Below are 17,402 nucleotides of genomic sequence, written 5' to 3' on the forward strand. Positions count from 1 at the left end.
GGAGTATGGGGTATGGCTGAACAAGAAGTGCAGTCCCAAACATAGTCTGTGGAAGGCAGAGCACCAACGGCAGCATGCTTCAAACAAATTGCTTGTAAGAATGTCAGACAGCAAAAAAATTCCGACAACAAAAATTTTCGGATTGGAAAAAAAAATTGCGCCAATTTTTTGTAACTTTCCGAAACAGACATACCAAAGTCTTTGCCCACTTTCTGCAGCAGTTGGCCTGGTGTGCTTGGAAATGAAAATGGGCAAAGTTTCAGTGGTCTGCAAATTCTATTCTGTTCATTCTTACACAACTTCTTCCACTGCTGTGTTGACTGTTCACCTCTAACCGTGAACAAGTTTGAAGAAAAACTCTGACAATGAACACCTTTATCTGTATTTGTTTGACTCTTCACATCGCGATTACAAAGATTTACACCGAGCAGCCGAAAAATTAAACCCACTGACAGGTATGTGAATAACATTGATTATCTCATTATGATGACACCTGTCAAGGGGTGCTGGGGTGGGATATATTAGTCAGTAGTGAACAGTCAGTTCTTGAAGTTGATGTGTTGTAAGCAGGAAAAATGGGCATGTGTAAAGATCTGAGCTACTTTGAGAAGGGCCAAATGATGATGGCCGGACGACTGGGTCAGAGCATCTCCAGAACAGCAGGTCTTGTGGGGTGTTCCTGGTATGCATGGTCAGTACCTACCAAAAGTGGTCCAAGGAAGGGCAACCGGTCAACCGGCGACAGGGTCACTGGCACCCAAGTCTCATTGATGAATGCAGGGAGTGAAGGTTAGCCTGTCTGGTCTGATTCCACAGAAGATCTACTGTAGTTCAAATTACTGAAAAAGATAATGCTGGCTATGATAGACAGGTGTCAGAACATCTTGCTGTGTATGGGGCTGTGTAGCTGCAGACCGGTCAGGATGCCCATGCTGACCCTTTCATGCCAACGGTATTCCCTGATGGCAGTGGCCTCTTTCAGCAGGATAATGCTTCCTGCCACACTGCAAAAAATGTTCAGGAATAGTTTGAGGAACATTTCAAAGTGTTCAAGGTGTTGCCTTGGCCTTCAAATTCCCAAGATCTCAATCTGATTGAACATCTGTGGGATATGCTAGGAAAACGAGGCCCCACCTCAGAATTTACAGGACTTGAAGGATCTGCTTCTAACATCTTGGTGCCAGATACCAGAGGACAACTTCAGAGGCCTTGTGAAGAGCTGCTTTGGTAGCAGGAGGGGGATGTACACAATATTATTAGGCGGTTTTACTGTTTTGGCTGATTGGTGTATACTATAATCCCACCCCTGTCTATGATTGATAGCTTCTCGTCCCACCTTCAAGTTTAGCTAGTTCGGAAAAGATATGAATGACGTTGCAGTCCAACATGGTCGGGTGATGAGTTGAACTAGCTAGCTTGTTTGAAGCATGTAGAACCTCTAAACCTATCCCAGTAGTCTGAGCAGAAAGCAGGGAGACATCCTGGAGAGGTCCATCAAAGGGCCAAAATACAACACAAGACAACAGCTCACAACAAGTCAATCTCAGTCATACCACTGTGCGGTTTGGAGTCTTCAGTTGAATCAATATACACGTTTTCTGGATAGTGGCGTGAAACCCACATGAAGATGGGCAGAAAAATGCAAACTCCACACAAAATGGATCTTGCTGTGCAGCAACACTGCTAACAACTAAACCACCTGATAATAATTGCAACCACATAGCCAATGCTAGAAGTGGGATGGCTATTATGTTGATATCTGCAGATATTCAACCTGGGATGGTAAACATGCAATAGCCAGATGAGAAACTATAGAAACTGAGACGTCCTGTTTTTGAAAGGTGATTTAATTACAGTTTCAGCTCATCTCTCTGCAGCACGTACTTCTGAAAAATGCCAGTTTGTGGGGTGGACGGCAAAGGTGGGAGAAGAGGGTTCATCAGACTACCTCAAAATCTCTGTCACTACATCCACCAAACAGAGCGGGCCGGCAATGCAGCAGGCATGAAGGGGCGGCGTGAATGGGCGAAGCAAGTCAAGTCACGAAACTCTTACCGACTTCTGCTGCTAGATTCAAAAGTCATACTACCGCCTAGGTGCAGATAACATTTTTTTAAAGAAATTGATCCACACTTTTCAAATCTCTGAGTTATCCTGACTGAACAACAAGTTATGTTAGTAAAGTTATGTTGGCCCATTTTGAAGCTATGTCTAGTGTTAATAACTTCCATCATGTAGAAGACACCTAGACACGTCTACAGGTCTAAAAACATGACTGAGGTTTAATTACACTTTACACTTTAACTCAGTTAAACTTTAACTTGTGTTTTAAACGAATGTATTGAAGTAAACCATCAGAGGAAGTGGGTCGTCCCCTCCTCAAGTAGATTCTTAATTGTGATTTACTTTGACAGTCTTCAAGTGACCCATGTAATTGTTCTCACCCATAATCACAGCTAAGAACACCCTGTCAGGTATCCTAACTTTATAACAGTGGATGTTAAAAAAAATAATAATCAAAGAATCCGTCACCCCCCCCCCCATATAAATAAATGAATGTGATAGGAAAATAATTTAGTGGATTCAACTTTCACTTTGAGGGGGTGTACTGAATCAAACGAAGGGCTTCCTCATTCTCCATCACTCCCTGTATAAACTCTCCCTCGGCCACTCGGTCTAGAGGCGAAAAAGAAGAGAGAAAGAATGGTGGTTAAACAGGAAACCCTTTGCATCGATTTCCAAACAGAAAGACCTTTTAAACAACACATTACATAGAAACCTTTAAATAGTGCTTTAACTATTTGGATGTGGTTTTATCTAAAGGTATAGCTGTTTCTGGTCTGAATGTCTTACCAACCACATCTGCTGTGTCAGATCATTTTCTCATCACATGTGAAGCATTATTGGCCTGTCCAGTTAATGTCAGCACAGATGAATTGCCACTCGCCACATTGGTCCCTCCACTGTAGCTGCATTTGGTCAGCAGCTGCCTGAAGTCTTGGCTCCTTTCACTGTGGTAAATGACTCTGTTGAAAATTTCACTAGTGCCTTAAATGTGGCCCTCTAGTCTCCTCGATTCAGCTGCACCTCTCACTGCCCGAGCTAGGTGACTAAAGAGGCCTACACCCTGGTTTAACGATGAGACACGTGCTCTTAAGCGGACCTGCAGGAGACTGGAATGTAAATGGTGAAAATCAAAATTGGAAGTTTTTTACCTATCGTGGCACGAGTGTTTATTGAAATACAAGCGTGTTTTATCTACTACAAAAACATCGTATCTCTCTCACTTAATAAATATTAATAAACATAACCCCAGATTTCTCTTTGACACTGTATCTAAACTTACCAAAAAGCAGTCGTCTATTAGCTGCTCACCATTCACAGCCCATGAATTTCTAGATTTTTTTCTGCAATAAGGTTGATGAGATCTTAAACAAAATTAGTTCTTCAACTCCATCTACTCCTGCAGATCCTGTCATACTAAATTCATATCTACACAATGAGTCACTGACATCTCGAGCACTTCGTTCTCAAAATACAGGGCTCCTGTGTGTACCCAAAGTTAAAAAGAGGTCAGCTGGTGGCAGCAGGGCCTTTTCCTCTCGGGCTCCATTCTTGTGGAATAACCTGCCTGCTGCCGTCAGACCATCAGAGTCTGTTGAGTCCTTTAAATCCAAACTTAAAACTCATCTTTTTGCCTTAGCTTACAATTAGTTGCCTTAAAGTTGAGTGCTTCACAACCTGGACTGGATGGTGGGTGGGTTTTCTGTCTCAATGAATTTACCAACCACTGTTCTGCCGACCAGATTATCGAGTATAGATTACAGAGTATAGATTATGACTAATTGATGACTTAATTGATGATGGCTAATGACTATTGCAAACTGTTCTCTTCTCTAACATGTCTTTTCTCTCTCTCTGAATGATGTCTTCTCCTTTCTCTTCTTCTGTGTTTGAATGGTGTATGTGAGTCTCTCTTGCATGCATGTGCAGTCGGTTCTCCTCCCAGGTCTCCGTGGTGAGGGTGTTCACCATTTGGATGCTGCCTGCCCTTCCTCTCCTCACATAAGTGTTTTTTTTTTTTACATGATGATGCTGGTCACGTGGCTTGGGTCCTGGACTCCGTTGGCATGTGGACACTGCTTGGCATCCTGTACATCATGTTCTTCATACATTTTATGTCCATTATAATTCTGTTGTCCTCTTTCAATGTTGTATTATGTAAATTGCGTGAACACAACATCCATTGCACGCTGTCCGTCTTGGGAGAGAGATCCCTCCTCTGTTGCTCTCCCTGAGGTTTCTTCCTATTTTTTCTCCCTGTTAAAGGGTTTTTTAGGGAGTTTTTTCTCATCCGATGAGAGGGTCTAAGGACAGGATGTTGTGTTGCTGTTAAGCCCACTGAGGCAAATTTGTAATTTGTGATATTGGGTTATACAAATAAAATTGATTTGATTTGATTTATCATCTGTAGCCGTTTGTCTGTCTCTCTGTTTAAATTCAACTAGTCATTCTTCCCATCCATCCATCCATCCATCCATCCATCCATCCATCATCTTCTTTATTAGGGGATTAAGAAAATATTGATGCACTTGAGTATTACGATACTATCTTTCACAATATAGTATCGAGTTTCAAAAACACTACATCGATTCTTAATAGAACACAAAAGATGTGGTGGCAGTGGACCAACTTCATTGTGTAGTTTACATCTCTGACCACTAGGTGACAGGTGCAGTATCCTATACAGAGCCTACACAGAACCACAACAACAATCGTCAGTGCCACGCTAGCTATGGCTCTGATTACTCTGATTTATTGAGAGGTTTTCTTAATGACACGTTTCTAAAATTTGACAGTCTTACGATATATTTCAATGTTTGTAGTGTCGTAATATCACAATATAGTTCGTCCATCCATTCATCCATCCTTTTGTCAATCAACCCATCCATCGAGTCATTACTCACCATTATCTCCCTTTTCAAAGAAGCTCCAGAGTTTTTCTGCCCTCTTCTCAGCTGTGTTCTCTTCATTGGGAAGTTGCCTTTGCTCTTCTTTAGGAATCAGCTTAAAAATGGCCTATTGGGAACAGGGAGCAAAAAAATACAGCTACATTAAAGTTCCTTAGAAACATCCAGTCCCTCACTGATCAAGTTGCTATCCACCAAAACAAGAGACGATTGCTTGTTGATGCCAGGATTTAACTGGCCAAATCTGGCCCAGCCTAGCTTTGCTCTAATGGTATGGTCTCAGATGTTTTAAGTTAAAAACTAGTGGGCTTTAGTCATCTTTTTTTGTCCTCTATAGAAATTCCATGTGAACTTGAGAAAGGGGAAAAAAAAGTATTTTGGTTACAATGTTACAATTTCATTTAGCAGACGCTTTTATCCAAAGCGACGTACATCTGAAAGTAAATACAACACAAACAAGGATCTAGTCAAGAGACAATGCAAGTAAGTGCCAAAAAACCTAGGTTCAAGTCCGATAGGACATAGGTGTCAACAGGCAGTGCACAAAGGCAACGCATAGAAGCGTTTTTTTATTATTATTATTATTAATGCCATCAGATGTGGAGTTGTTCATGAAAGTGCTGGGTCTTTAGCTTCTTCTTAAAGATGGAGGGACTCAATGAATTGAATGGAGTTTGGTAACTTGTTCTACCACTGGGGAACTACAGAAGAAAAGAGTCTAGCTAGTTAGTGACTTTGGGCCCCATTGTGGTGGAAGTGCCAGGCGCCTTTCATTGGCAGAGCGTAGCGAGCGGGACTGACTGTAGACCCAAATGAGGGAGTTCAGGCAGGCGGGAGCCGTTTTAGTTGCTATTTTGTAAGCGAGCATCAAGGTTTTGAATTTGATGTGGGCAGCTACTGGGAGCCAGTGGAGGGATATGAACAGCGGTGTGACATGTGCTGTTTTGGGTTGGTTGAAGACCAGACGCGCTGCCATGTTCTGGATCATTTGCAGAGGTTGAACGTGCATGCAGAGAGACCTGCCACTAAGGAGTTGCAGTAGTCAATTCATGATATTACAAGAGCCTGTACCAGGTAGGGTCTAATTTTCCTGATGTTGTACAGGGCAAATTGACACAACCAAGCAATAAAGGCCACGTGACCCTTAAAGGTTAGTTGGTCATCAATCATGGCACCCAGGTTCCAGGCAGACTTTGTGGGCATGAGTTGGGTTGATCCGAGCTGGATATTGATCTGCTGTTGTAAGGATGGACTGGCTGTGATGACAAGGAGCTCAGTCTTAGATAGGTTAAGCTGAAGGTGGCGTTCTGTCATCCATGCAGAGATATCAGCAAGGCATGACGATATCCATGCTGAGACTGTGAGGCCATCTGACAGGAATGATGGCAAGCGCTGGGTATCGTCAGCATAGCAATGGTATGAGAAACCATGGGAGTGGATGATTGCACCAAGTGAGGTGGTGTATATTGAGAAGAGAAGGGGACCGAACACTGACGGGGACCGAGCACTGACCCTTGAGGTACCCCTGTGGATAAACCTTGCGGTTTGGATACTTCTCCCCTCCAAGATACTCTAAAAGATCTCACTGAGAGGTAGGACATGAACCAGTGCTGGGCAGATCCTGAGATATCAAGCTCAGTGAGTGTGGAGAGGAGGATTTGGTGGTTAACTGTGTCAAAGGCAGCTGACAGATCTAGCAGCAATAAAGCTGAGGACGGACCAGTAGCTCAAGCCAAATGCAGTGATTTGGTAGTGACCCCGCTTAAAGCCAATTTGCAGTAAATGAATTTCCCCAAGGGGATTAATTAAGGAAACTTAATTTAATTAATTAGCAAGTGCTTGGATAAATTCTGTTTTATTTACAGCCAATTGGCAATTCCATAAGCCAAAAGTAAATGAGGAGTGAGTAGAGGAGGCTTTCCTGAGCGAATAGAGGTTCTCAGGGTTGCATTGTCTGCGACAGATGCGATTTTGTTCAATGACCAGGTTGTCTTTGTAGCACATGGTGGGTGAGGCAGGCAACGAGAGAAAATAGTAGAAAAGGGAATTACCAGTCAGTGTCCTTACTCGGTGGACTCGCACAAGTAGACTTGCAGGTCTTTACCCAATTCAGTCTTTACCCAACAAGGGCTGACACACAAGAGCTGACGCTTCCACTGATGCTACAGCGCATCTGTGTGTTTAAATACCAGGAAATACTACAGCTGAACCCGCCCCCGTCTGATTTTCACAACAAAGGAAGCAATAGAGGGCGTGACCTGCATCAGCTGACCCACCTATTGAAGCTCAGAGAGTGAAACTAGCAAGTGCTCAGCCCAACAAAGGACGCAATAGAGGGTGTGACCTGCATCAGCTGACCCACCTATTGAAGCTCAGAGAGTGAAACTAGCAAGTGCTCAGCCCAACAAAGGACACAATAGAGGGTGTGACCTGCAGCAGCTGACCCACCTATTGAAGCTCAGAGAGCGAAACTAGCAAGTGCTCAGCCCAACAAAGGACGCAATAGAGGGCGTGACCTGCATCAGCTGACCCACCTACTGAAGCTCAGAGTGAAACTAGCAAGTGCTCAGCCCAACAAAGGACACAATAGAGGGCGTGACCTGCATCAGCTGACCCACCTATTGAAGCTCAGAGAGTGAAACTAGCAAGTGCTCAGCCCAACAAAGGAAGCGATAGCGGGTGTGACCTGCATCAGCTGACCCACCTATTGAAGCTCAGAGTGAAACTAGCAAGTGCTCAGCCCAACAAAGGAAGCAATAGAGGGTGTGACCTGCATCAGCTGACCCACCTATTGAAGCTCAGAGAGCGAAACTAGCAAGTGTTCAGCCCAACAAAGCCTGATAATGGCCTAAATCCAAATCAAACTCAAAACAAGTTTGAAATCACTTACCATCCGACTGCAATCTCCTATGTTCAAGATCCGACTTTGGTCATACAGGAGGTAAAAAAAAATGGCAGGGCCGGCGTTCATTTGAAGGACAGTTAACACTCTTTTAGATTTCAGCACCTCAATACAAACACAGGGTTTAAGAGATTAGAAGCGATGTGGCGCTGACTCAGCAACTGGCTGTCTCACCTCCCCAGATTCCCCTTTGAAAGAGGAGGCACTTGGGTTTTTTTTTATCTTTGGTTAAACCGTTGCAAACATAACCACTACAAAACACTGTCAGTCTCTTTAATGCTATGACTCTTCATAAGGGAAGTTGAAGGCAAGATCTGTGACGTATCGACCATATAAGATTGAGGTATATCCGCATAAGCAATTGAAGAGTTTGAGTTTTAGATTGAAAATAAGCATTTTGTGTCTTTCCCAACCGAGCGTAACTGAGGTTATGGGTCTGTTTTACTTCAGTCTTTACAACCATTAGAGATGTGAATAAACCTTTCACAGCATCAGAAAACATTAGAAACCCAGATTTAGTTGTTGTTTATTGTTAGTCCTCGTATTAGGAGACCTGTCAATCAATCTGGGAGAGATGGCAGCTTCCTGTGCTGTGTACTTTGGAATCGAGGCAACCCTTTCATTTACATTTAATCAAAGATTGTACCTTTAAATTATTTTCCTTTACATGGCCTTTCCTGGCAGCACGGTGGTGCAGTGGTTAGCACGGTCGCCTCACAGTAAGAAGGTCCTGGGTTCGAGCACTGGGGTAGTCCAACCTTAGTGGTCGTCCCAGGTCGTCCTCTGTGTAGAGTTTGTATGTTCTTGTCATGTCTGCATGGGTTTCCTCCCACAGTCCAAAGACATGTAGGTCAGGTGAATCGGCCATACTGAATTGTCCCTAGGTGTGAATTTGTCGGCCCTGTGATGGACTGGCGGCCTGTCCAGAGTGTCCCCCCGCCTGCCGCCCAATGACTGCTGGGATAGGCTCCAGCATCCTGCGACCCCGGTTGAGATAATGGATGGATGGATGGTTGGATGGCCTATCTTAAATACTCTCAACAATAGCCACAAGGCAGACACTTGAGTTAAAAATGTTAGCTCTTCATGCAGATGATACAGGAGGTTTTCAAGTACTTAAAAACTGCCTGTACACCAAACTGAAAAATATGGATGACGCTGTATTTAGAGATAAATTGCTCCGACAGACGGCGGAGGTTTTTAGGGGGGTTGTTTAACCCACAGGCTGGGTTTTAGTGGAAGCCTTTTTAGTGCAAGTCTTAATTTCGTAATTTCAAACTGAGAAATGTTCGATTTCCCAGGTGACGTTACGCTTGTGACATTTTGTCCTTCAGCTTTCAGTGGTGACCAACTGCATGGTTTTCATTTCTTTGCTTTCGTCATATTTCTGAAAAAAATGAGGATGCATATATTTGTGTTTCTGTAATGCTGAGAGACTTTTTTTTATTACTTTTCACCAGCCATTCCCTGCTGCTAATACACATATTACCCATAACTCCCCTCTGTACTGCTGCCGTTATTGCTGAAACACATTACCACTTTTGGCCACAGCTGGTGGTACCTAGATAACATATTGGGCTGAAACGCAGCCTTGTACTGTCTTCTGACATGGTTTGGTCCCGTATCATTTGTGCTGCCGTCCCTTTTACACCGGGGAAAGTTTTGGTTTCACTGTTCACCAGACTAAGATAGGGTGAATATTAATCTACTCATAACCAAGCTGTTCTGGAATGTACTGAATTGAATCGAATACACGATGCAACAGATTTTGACTGACTTCACATAGACTCCTTAGCAGTTCGTTGGGCGGCACGGTGGCACAGTGGTTAGCGCGGTCGCCTCACAGCAAGAAGGTCCTGGGTTCGAGCCCCGGGGTAGCCCAACCTTGGGGGTCGTCCTCTGTGTGGGGTTCGCATGTTCTCCCCGTGTCTGCGTGGGTTTCCTCCGGCGGCTCCGGTTTCCTCCCACAGTCCAGACATGTAGGTCAGGTGGATCGGCCGTACTGAATTGTCCCTAGGTGTGAATGTGTGTGTGTGGGCCCTGTGATGACCTGGCGGCCTGTCCAGGGTGTCTCCCCGCCTGTTGCCCAGTGACCCCTGGGATAGACTCCAGCATCCCCGCGACCCCGACAGCAGGACAAGCGGTTTGGATAGTGGATGGATGGGTGTTTATATCCTGACTTACAACTCTATTCGTTTAAGTTCTCAGACATTTGGGATGTCATCCGTTTAAGGCTGTGCAGTCCCCTTTCCATTTACTCCTTGTATTCTATATATACGTGTCTGTTCCCAGCCGAGGCGTTCTCTGCCAGCTGGCAGAGAACGCCTCGGCTGCCCTAATTTGTCTGTCAGCATGAATTCAAGTCCAATCCAAAACAGAGAAGAAAAGCTCCTGTAGGAATCGGGAGTCGGTCAGGGAGGTGCTGCACAGGTTTTAATGACATGAGTCAACAAACGGATGCATTCCTGCTCAGTTCAGCCACGGCTAAGCTATCATCGGCTTCATAAAGGTTCATTGGTGAGCTCCTCCTCTCAAGGGCGTTTGTTTTACTGAAGCACCAAAAATGTGCATTGCCCCTTAAAGGATAGGGTCCCCTTTTTAAGCCAGACCTCACTACACGGTTTGTTAGGCATCATTTAAACTCATAAAGCCAAAAGCTTCACAGGTTGCTTTGGTGTTGACAAACTTATCAGTCTTTTCACTTGCCCCTAACACCGCCCAATGGAGCAATCGTTTATGCCATCGAAAAACCGTGATATATCTCCAGGTGGCGGCATGGTGGCGCAGTGGTGAGCGCAGTCGCCTCACAACAAGAAGGTCCTGGGTTTCGAACCCCGGGGTAGTCCAATCTTGAGGGTCGTCCCGGGTCGTCCTCTGTGTGGGGTTTGCATGTTCTCCCCGTGTCTTTGTGGGTTTCCTCCAGGTTCTCCAGTTTCCTCCCACAGTCCAAAGACATGTAGGTCAGGTGAATCAGCGTACTAACTTGTCCCTAGGTGTGTGTGTGTGTGTGTGTGTCTGTGTGTCGGCCTTGTGATGGACTGGCGGCCTGTCCAGGGTGTCTCCCTGCCTGCCGCCCAATGACTGCTGGGATAGGCTGCAGCATCCCTGAGAGCATGATAAGCGGGTTGGATAATGGATGGATGGCTTTCTCCAGGTGAAGGTGGGGGTATACGTATCTCCTCCACCTTCACCTTGTAGGTTACATCCATCCATTAATCAGGTATCTGATCCAGGAGCCATATAAAGAAAATTAGACAGGAGAATATGAGTTTTAAACAACAATAAAAACAACTTGGAGGGCCGGGCTCCTGTACATGTCAAAACCTGGGAAGTGGTGGACAGTTTTCTTTGTGCTCCTTGTTACCACTCAGCACCCCCTGCTGATATTTACTGTCCATCCATCCATCCATCCATCCATCCATCCATCCATCCATCCATCCACGTATCCCAATCGGGGTCGTGGGAATGCTGGACCTATCCCAGCAGTCATTGGGCAGCAGGCAGGGAGACACCGGGGACAGGTCGCCAGTCCATCACAGGGCCACACACACACACATAGGGACAACTTAGTACGGCCGAGTCACCTGACCTCCACGTCGTTGGGCTGTGGAAGGAAACCGGAGCCCCCGGAGGAAACCCACGCAGACACGGGGAGGACATGCAAACTCCACACAGAGGACGACCCCCAAGGTTGGACTACCCCGGGGCTCGAACCCAGGACCTTCTTGCTGTGAGGCGACCGCGCTAACCACTGCGCCACCATGCCGCCCTTTTAGGGTCTTGTTTTACCATATTTGCTTGTTACTCACAACAACTTCTGCAAACTCACCACTACCTACCTTATTTTTTACACATTTGAAGAGGTCATAAAACATCCATCATCCATCATTCAGTCATTGCTCCTGGGAAGCCCTACCCGACAGCAACCATTGAAATGAACAATATGGAAAGTTACCAGATTGGACTACGTGTCCAGTCTGGCCTGGGAATGCCTTGGGACCCCCCTGGAGGAGCTGGGGGGGCGTTGCTGGGGAGAGGGACGTCTGGAGTGCCCTACTTAGCTTGCCGCCACCGCGACCCGACCCCGGAGAAGTGACTGATGATGAGATGAGATGGATATCGAAAGTGTTTCAGATTTTGATAATGTTCCTTAGCTATTCTCTAAAATATACCAGTGCGATGGAAGAAAGTTTTGGAAAGCGCTCTTGGTTGCATGTAATTCTTTAGGATTGTAACTTTAACAATCGCACGGCCATTATGCAGTCAGTGTTGGTTTTTGTGTTTTGCTGGGTATACTGGGGGAAGGATGCTGAATATGGAGCTGCCAGGGAAGAGGAGAAGAGGAAGGCCAAAGAGGAGGTTTATGGGTGTGGTGAGGGAGGACATGCAGGTGGCTGGTGTGACAGAGGAAGATGCAGAGGACAGAGAAGAGATGGAAACGGATGATCCGCTGTGGCGCCCCCTAACGGGAGCAGCCAAAAGTAGTAGTAGTAGTAGTAGCAGTAGTAGTAGTTATTTTTATTTTTCTGAGAAATACTTAAAAATATGTAAAAAGTAGTAAAATTGTCATGAAGTGTAAGCTCTAAAATATAAAACGTAAAACCCATGGCAGTTGGAAGGTCATTACCCCTCCTCCGTCACTCACCAAGCAGATCTCCTTGACCTCCGCCTTGGTGATGTATCCGTTTTTATCCACGTCAAACAGTGAGAAGGCCCACTCCAGTTTCGTGGTGGTCTTCCCTGTTGATGTCATGTGGATAGCGATGATGTACTCCTTGAAGTCCAGCGTGCCGTCGTCGTTGGTGTCGAATGAGCGGAAGACGTGCTGGGCGTACGTCTGGGCGTCGCTGTCGGGGAAGAACTTGGTGTAGATGGACTGGAATTCCTCTTTAGTGATGCGACCCGTTGGGCATTCCTTCTGGAAGTTCTCGTACCACTGGGCTATCTCCGACTCCGTGAACCTGGTGTTGAGCTTCAACTCCTCCAGGAGCTCGTTGGATACAGCGCCGCTCTTGGTATTACCCATAGCTGCAGTTTTTGTTGTTGGAGGTGGTGGTGGTGGTGGTGATGTTTCAAAAGTATATCAGCGTGTCTGTGAATTGCTCTTTCTTCACGTCTTCTTGGCTAATGTCCCACCACACCTGCTTACGCTGGCATGTCAAGCCTTCCTGGATGTGGCTCCTCTGACCCTTGAAAGCGGCAAACAAGACAATTCCTGGTGTTTTGATGGCTACGAAAGCGACGTGTTGGCCTTGGTCCTGGCCTGTAGATCAGCTAGAAGAGGCCGGCACTGTGAAAAGAGGAGTGAAAGCACATAGTAAAGCTTGTTAAGCCAATCAACCTTCATTAACAGCAGGCTGAGGATTCAACAAAAAGTTCATCAGGAGTTAAAGTTGGATTGTTTATTTATTGATAGTCTATTAAAAGTGCAGTACCAGCCTCAATTTTGGGTTTAAGCTTTTCCAAGCTCCTCTTTCAGCGTGCATCAGGCCAGTTTGGTATTTGGCAAAGAAGGAGAGAGGTCAGCGGGAGTAGTAAGCTCATTAGCAGGCATTAGAACATGCCGGCTAGTAAATTAAAATCACGACGGGTCATTCTAATGAACATGAACAACATGTGAGTCATCAAAATAATGCAGTTGTATACATGAGGTCTTGAGAGCAAAGTAAGACGGGAGGTTGTGAAATTAATAAGATGCCGTAGAATTCAGTTTTGAAGTAAGTTCAGGTACACATCAGTGGCGATGGACAGTGGTTTAGATATGATGTACCTGTGTTATGGGTACATCATATTTAAATTAGCTGATCAGCGGTTAGCAAAGCAGCTTGTTGTGATTACTATTGACTTCATCATTTTAATCATCCATCCAGTATCCAAGCCTCTTATCCTGATTGGGATCACGGGATGCTGGAGCCTATCCCAGTAGTCACTGGGCGGAAGGCGGGGAGACACCCTTCTTTAATTTTAACCGTTCTAGTCATTTCATGTATAATGAGAGGACATGGCACCAATATGACAGTGACTACAACTACTACAACTACTATTATTACCATTTCCAGTAGTATTATTATCATCATCCAGATTCAAGAGAGGTGATTGCTATGAGGCACTATGCACTCTTTAAAAAACATACAGATCTATATTTATAATATGAAAAACTGACGTATTCTTATGACTCAGTACATATCAATGATGAATAAAATTAACATAAATTAAGAATGAATTAAAAGGCAGTTTTAAGCATCCATGATGACGTTACAGCAGAGCAGTTGTTGCCAGTGGATGCGGTAGATCCATAGACACCAGGTACCATCATGGATATGTAATATGACTACGTTATCCGATGACGACACAAACCAAAGGAATTTTAGGACCCGTCCAACAAAGTTAAGCTCCAGTAAACATCATTATGTCACCCACAGGGGAGGTAACACAACATGTGATGTTTGGTTAACAGCTTTATGCAAACACCATCCTGTCATCACACACATCCACCCTTTTATCAAACCCTCGTTGTTAGAGTGGGGACCCTAGCGGGAGTCGAGCCTATAACCCTAGCAATATTAATGCCTTGCTCACTGAGTCACACAGATAACACAACCCCTAGTTTTGACGGGGTTTGTGCTTCGGTGTAGCCCGCGAGCTGAACACGAAACGGAGCTCCTGGTCTCTGCAGCAACGCTGCCTTGCTCAACCAGTCCCCAAACCCAGCATGGACGAGAAAGTGAGAAAAAGCGAGCCGTCAGCGCCTACCTGTGTGAGCGGCGGTGAATCCGAGATGAGGAGTGGTGCTCTGTCTCTCTGCCAGCGCTCTGAGAGTCAGGAGCCGGCGGCCACCACCTACTGGGATTAACCGTTTAAGCAGATGACACCTGGGTGGAGTCACCGCAACACCCGTGTGAACCCTCAACTTCGTTCCTTTTGTTTCTTATTTAGTGCACCGCAGGTTTGATGGTTTCTAACGAACTGGTCGGTCAGAAGGGACAAGCAAAGGGTTGTAAATGTAGAGCGTGTCAAAATCCTCCAACATATGAGGCCAGAGCTCGAGAGCTCGAGAGTTTGTTTCCGCCCTGAGTGAATGACAATGAGCAAGAAGTAGTAGTGGTTGTGTGTGAGTGTTGTGTGTAGTGTATGCAGTGTGTGTAGTGTGTAGACAAACACTGCACACACTGCACGGTGTAGTGTGTGGAAAAGACCTGTCACACTCCCAAACTCTGCAGCCCACCTCCTTCACCAACTCCACTGAGGCACTCTACTTTGTTTTGATCAAATATGACGCATGAAACCCATCCCCAGAATGTGTTGTTTGCTGGCTTGGCCAGTAAACCTGGTTACACTTCTCATCCTAAAGCTTCACCTTCTTAACCCGTGTAAACGTCGACCAAGCAAACAGACCAACAAGGCCAAACTTCACTGCAGTGGTTTATCTCCTCTTGAGCTTCTTCTTTCGGCTTGTTCCCTGTTTCTGAGGGGTCGCCACAGCAGATGTTATCGTTTCCATCGGTACCCTGTGAGGGCACAGCACCGACGGTGGTCGCCATTAAGGTTCATCTAATCTTGAACCGTGTCAACAAATACAGTCCTGCATCACTATCAAGTATACACAATGCAGTGTGCGTTTCTTTCTTGTGTTTGTTTTGGTTCGTTGTTTACTCTAATTTTAAGATCTTTAAGAAGGACATTCCAGCAGATTGTTCCCATTGACAGTCGGGGGGACACATTAGCAAGAGTTCCAAGTGACACCTGTTAAGCATCAGACGGGATTCCTTGACATTAGACATGAATGTCACCTGACTATATTAGTGCCATGTAAAGGTGTTGTACAAGTGTACCACAGGACTACGGTTGAAAAGAGGGTGGCGGCTTTAGCCCGGCACGGCACTATTGACCAGTATGAGAGACTTTACATCACTTTGTCAAAGCAAACCCAACCGAGAAAAGTGACAAAGTGCAGCCGGGTGTATTCAGAACCCTCCTGAACCTTGCAAGAGGCATGGTCCTAGATGGTTCAAGCACAGTGATGGTTGAAAAGAGGACTTAAATGAGCTTATCTGACCCCTTGACAGTTGATCCACCAGCTACCAGCTGCTCTTGTGTGAACAACGGCGGACACAAAATACTTGCATTGCACTCTGTCGCCAATCCCCAGAACCTTTGTGTGTTCTCACGTTGTACATATTGGCAGATAGGTTGTAGCGCTCCCGCGAAACTTTGCGTATTGCCAGTTGTTCCTTGACTCCATTATGGCCACAGAAATTGACCGGTCGAGGGCCAGGACCTCTTTAAAGCCCGTTGTCTTTAATCCCCTCTGGTTGCTACGCTTAATCCTGACCCCATGCTTACCTTTTACCAGATTACAATAAGGCGGTTATTTTATGCAGAATTAGCTTGTGGCTAGCTTTGCTCGGCAGTGGATGTAGTGGTGACACAGGCTCAGGGAATCTGAAAGCCCCCTCCCCAGTGTTGGGTTGTTGTTGTTGTTTGTTAGTTATTTATGCATGGATATGTCCTTTGTTTCATGGTGTTGTCTTTTGTGTCACCTTGTCAGGATTTTGGATGTGCAGTAGTGCGTACATTCTAACATTTCAGAAATTTCTGACCTTTTCTGGTGAGATGATCTTGAACTGAGGTCAGAAGTTCCCGGTGACCCTGCACCATTTTGAAGTGAAAAAAATTATGCGTTCACATTGTCTTCACAGAGTCTTTCCAACGGTGCCTTCGTGTACTAGAATGCATTGTGCGCAAGTTTCTGTATCTTCATAAAACCCTCTGTGCTGATGTTGCAGGATGTTGTTTGCACCGCTGAAAACATAGCTCAGCTGAGAGGCCCTCCAGCTGACGCCACGATACACAGCGTCGGCGCCAGAGCATGAGGAACAGATGGGCAATCAACTCTGACAGGGAGGCATTTTGCTCACCTCACATAGCTTTTATTAAGTGTACAATTAACGTTATCATGTTTGTTGAAGGCACGGTGGCGCAGTGGTTAGCGCGGTCACCTCACAGCAAGAAGGTTCTGGGTTCGAACCCCAGCCTTGTCCAAAACCTTGGGGATCGTCGTCCCGGGACGTCCTCTGTGTGGAGTTTCCATGTTCTCCCCGTGTCTGCGTGGGTTTCCTCCGGGGGCTCCGGTTTCCTCCCACAGTCCAAAGACATGTAGGTCAGGTGAATCGGCCATGCTAGATTGTCCCGAGGTGTGAATGTGTTGGCCCTGTGATGGCCTGGTGGCCTGCCCAGGGTGTCTACCCGCCTGCCGCCCAATGACTGCTGGGATAGGCTCCATCCCCGCGACCCTGATTGGGATAAGTGGCATGGAAATGGATGGGTGGATGGACGTTTCTTGAAAGAAATAAACTATGACAGAGAGGGGTACATACATATTGTCACTTATGCACACAGGCACGCAAGCACGACATCCACAAAACCAACTCAGATGCCCAGGGGGAACATTTTTTTAAAATTTGCATTTAATAGAGTACTGCGAGAGGCAATTCTACAGAACAACTAAACCACCTTCACAGGTTACACAA

At 45.7% G+C, this 17,402-nt stretch overlaps 1 protein-coding gene across 1 annotated transcript; it reads right to left on the minus strand.

Moving 5' to 3' along the window:
* Positions 1-2,590: 2,590 nt before the first annotated feature.
* Positions 2,591-12,898, minus strand: LOC130128872 (recoverin-like). Its single transcript, XM_056298636.1, has 3 exons — positions 12,518-12,898; positions 4,968-5,079; positions 2,591-2,676 (listed from the first exon to the last, which is right to left on the minus strand). The coding sequence occupies exons 1-3, from the start codon at positions 12,896-12,898 to the stop codon at positions 2,591-2,593; spliced, it is 579 nt and encodes a 192-aa protein (XP_056154611.1).
* Between the last annotated feature and the right edge of the window lie 4,504 nt (positions 12,899-17,402).

Source organism: Lampris incognitus, chromosome 18, assembly GCF_029633865.1.
Source record: "Lampris incognitus isolate fLamInc1 chromosome 18, fLamInc1.hap2, whole genome shotgun sequence".
NCBI classification, from domain to species: domain Eukaryota; kingdom Metazoa; phylum Chordata; class Actinopteri; order Lampriformes; family Lampridae; genus Lampris; species Lampris incognitus.

Excerpts from the sequence above, each read along its gene's own strand:
- LOC130128872 (XM_056298636.1), bottom strand. The coding sequence starts at position 12,898 with ATGGGTAATACCAAGAGCGGCGCTGTATCCAACGAGCTCCTGGAGGAG. Across the intron at positions 5,080-12,517 it reads AGGTCAAGGAGATCTGCTTG|GCCATTTTTAAGCTGATTCC; the intron begins GTGAGTGACGGA and ends TGTTCCCAATAG. Across the intron at positions 2,677-4,967 it reads CTTTGAAAAGGGAGATAATG|ACCGAGTGGCCGAGGGAGAG; the intron begins GTGAGTAATGAC and ends TTTCGCCTCTAG.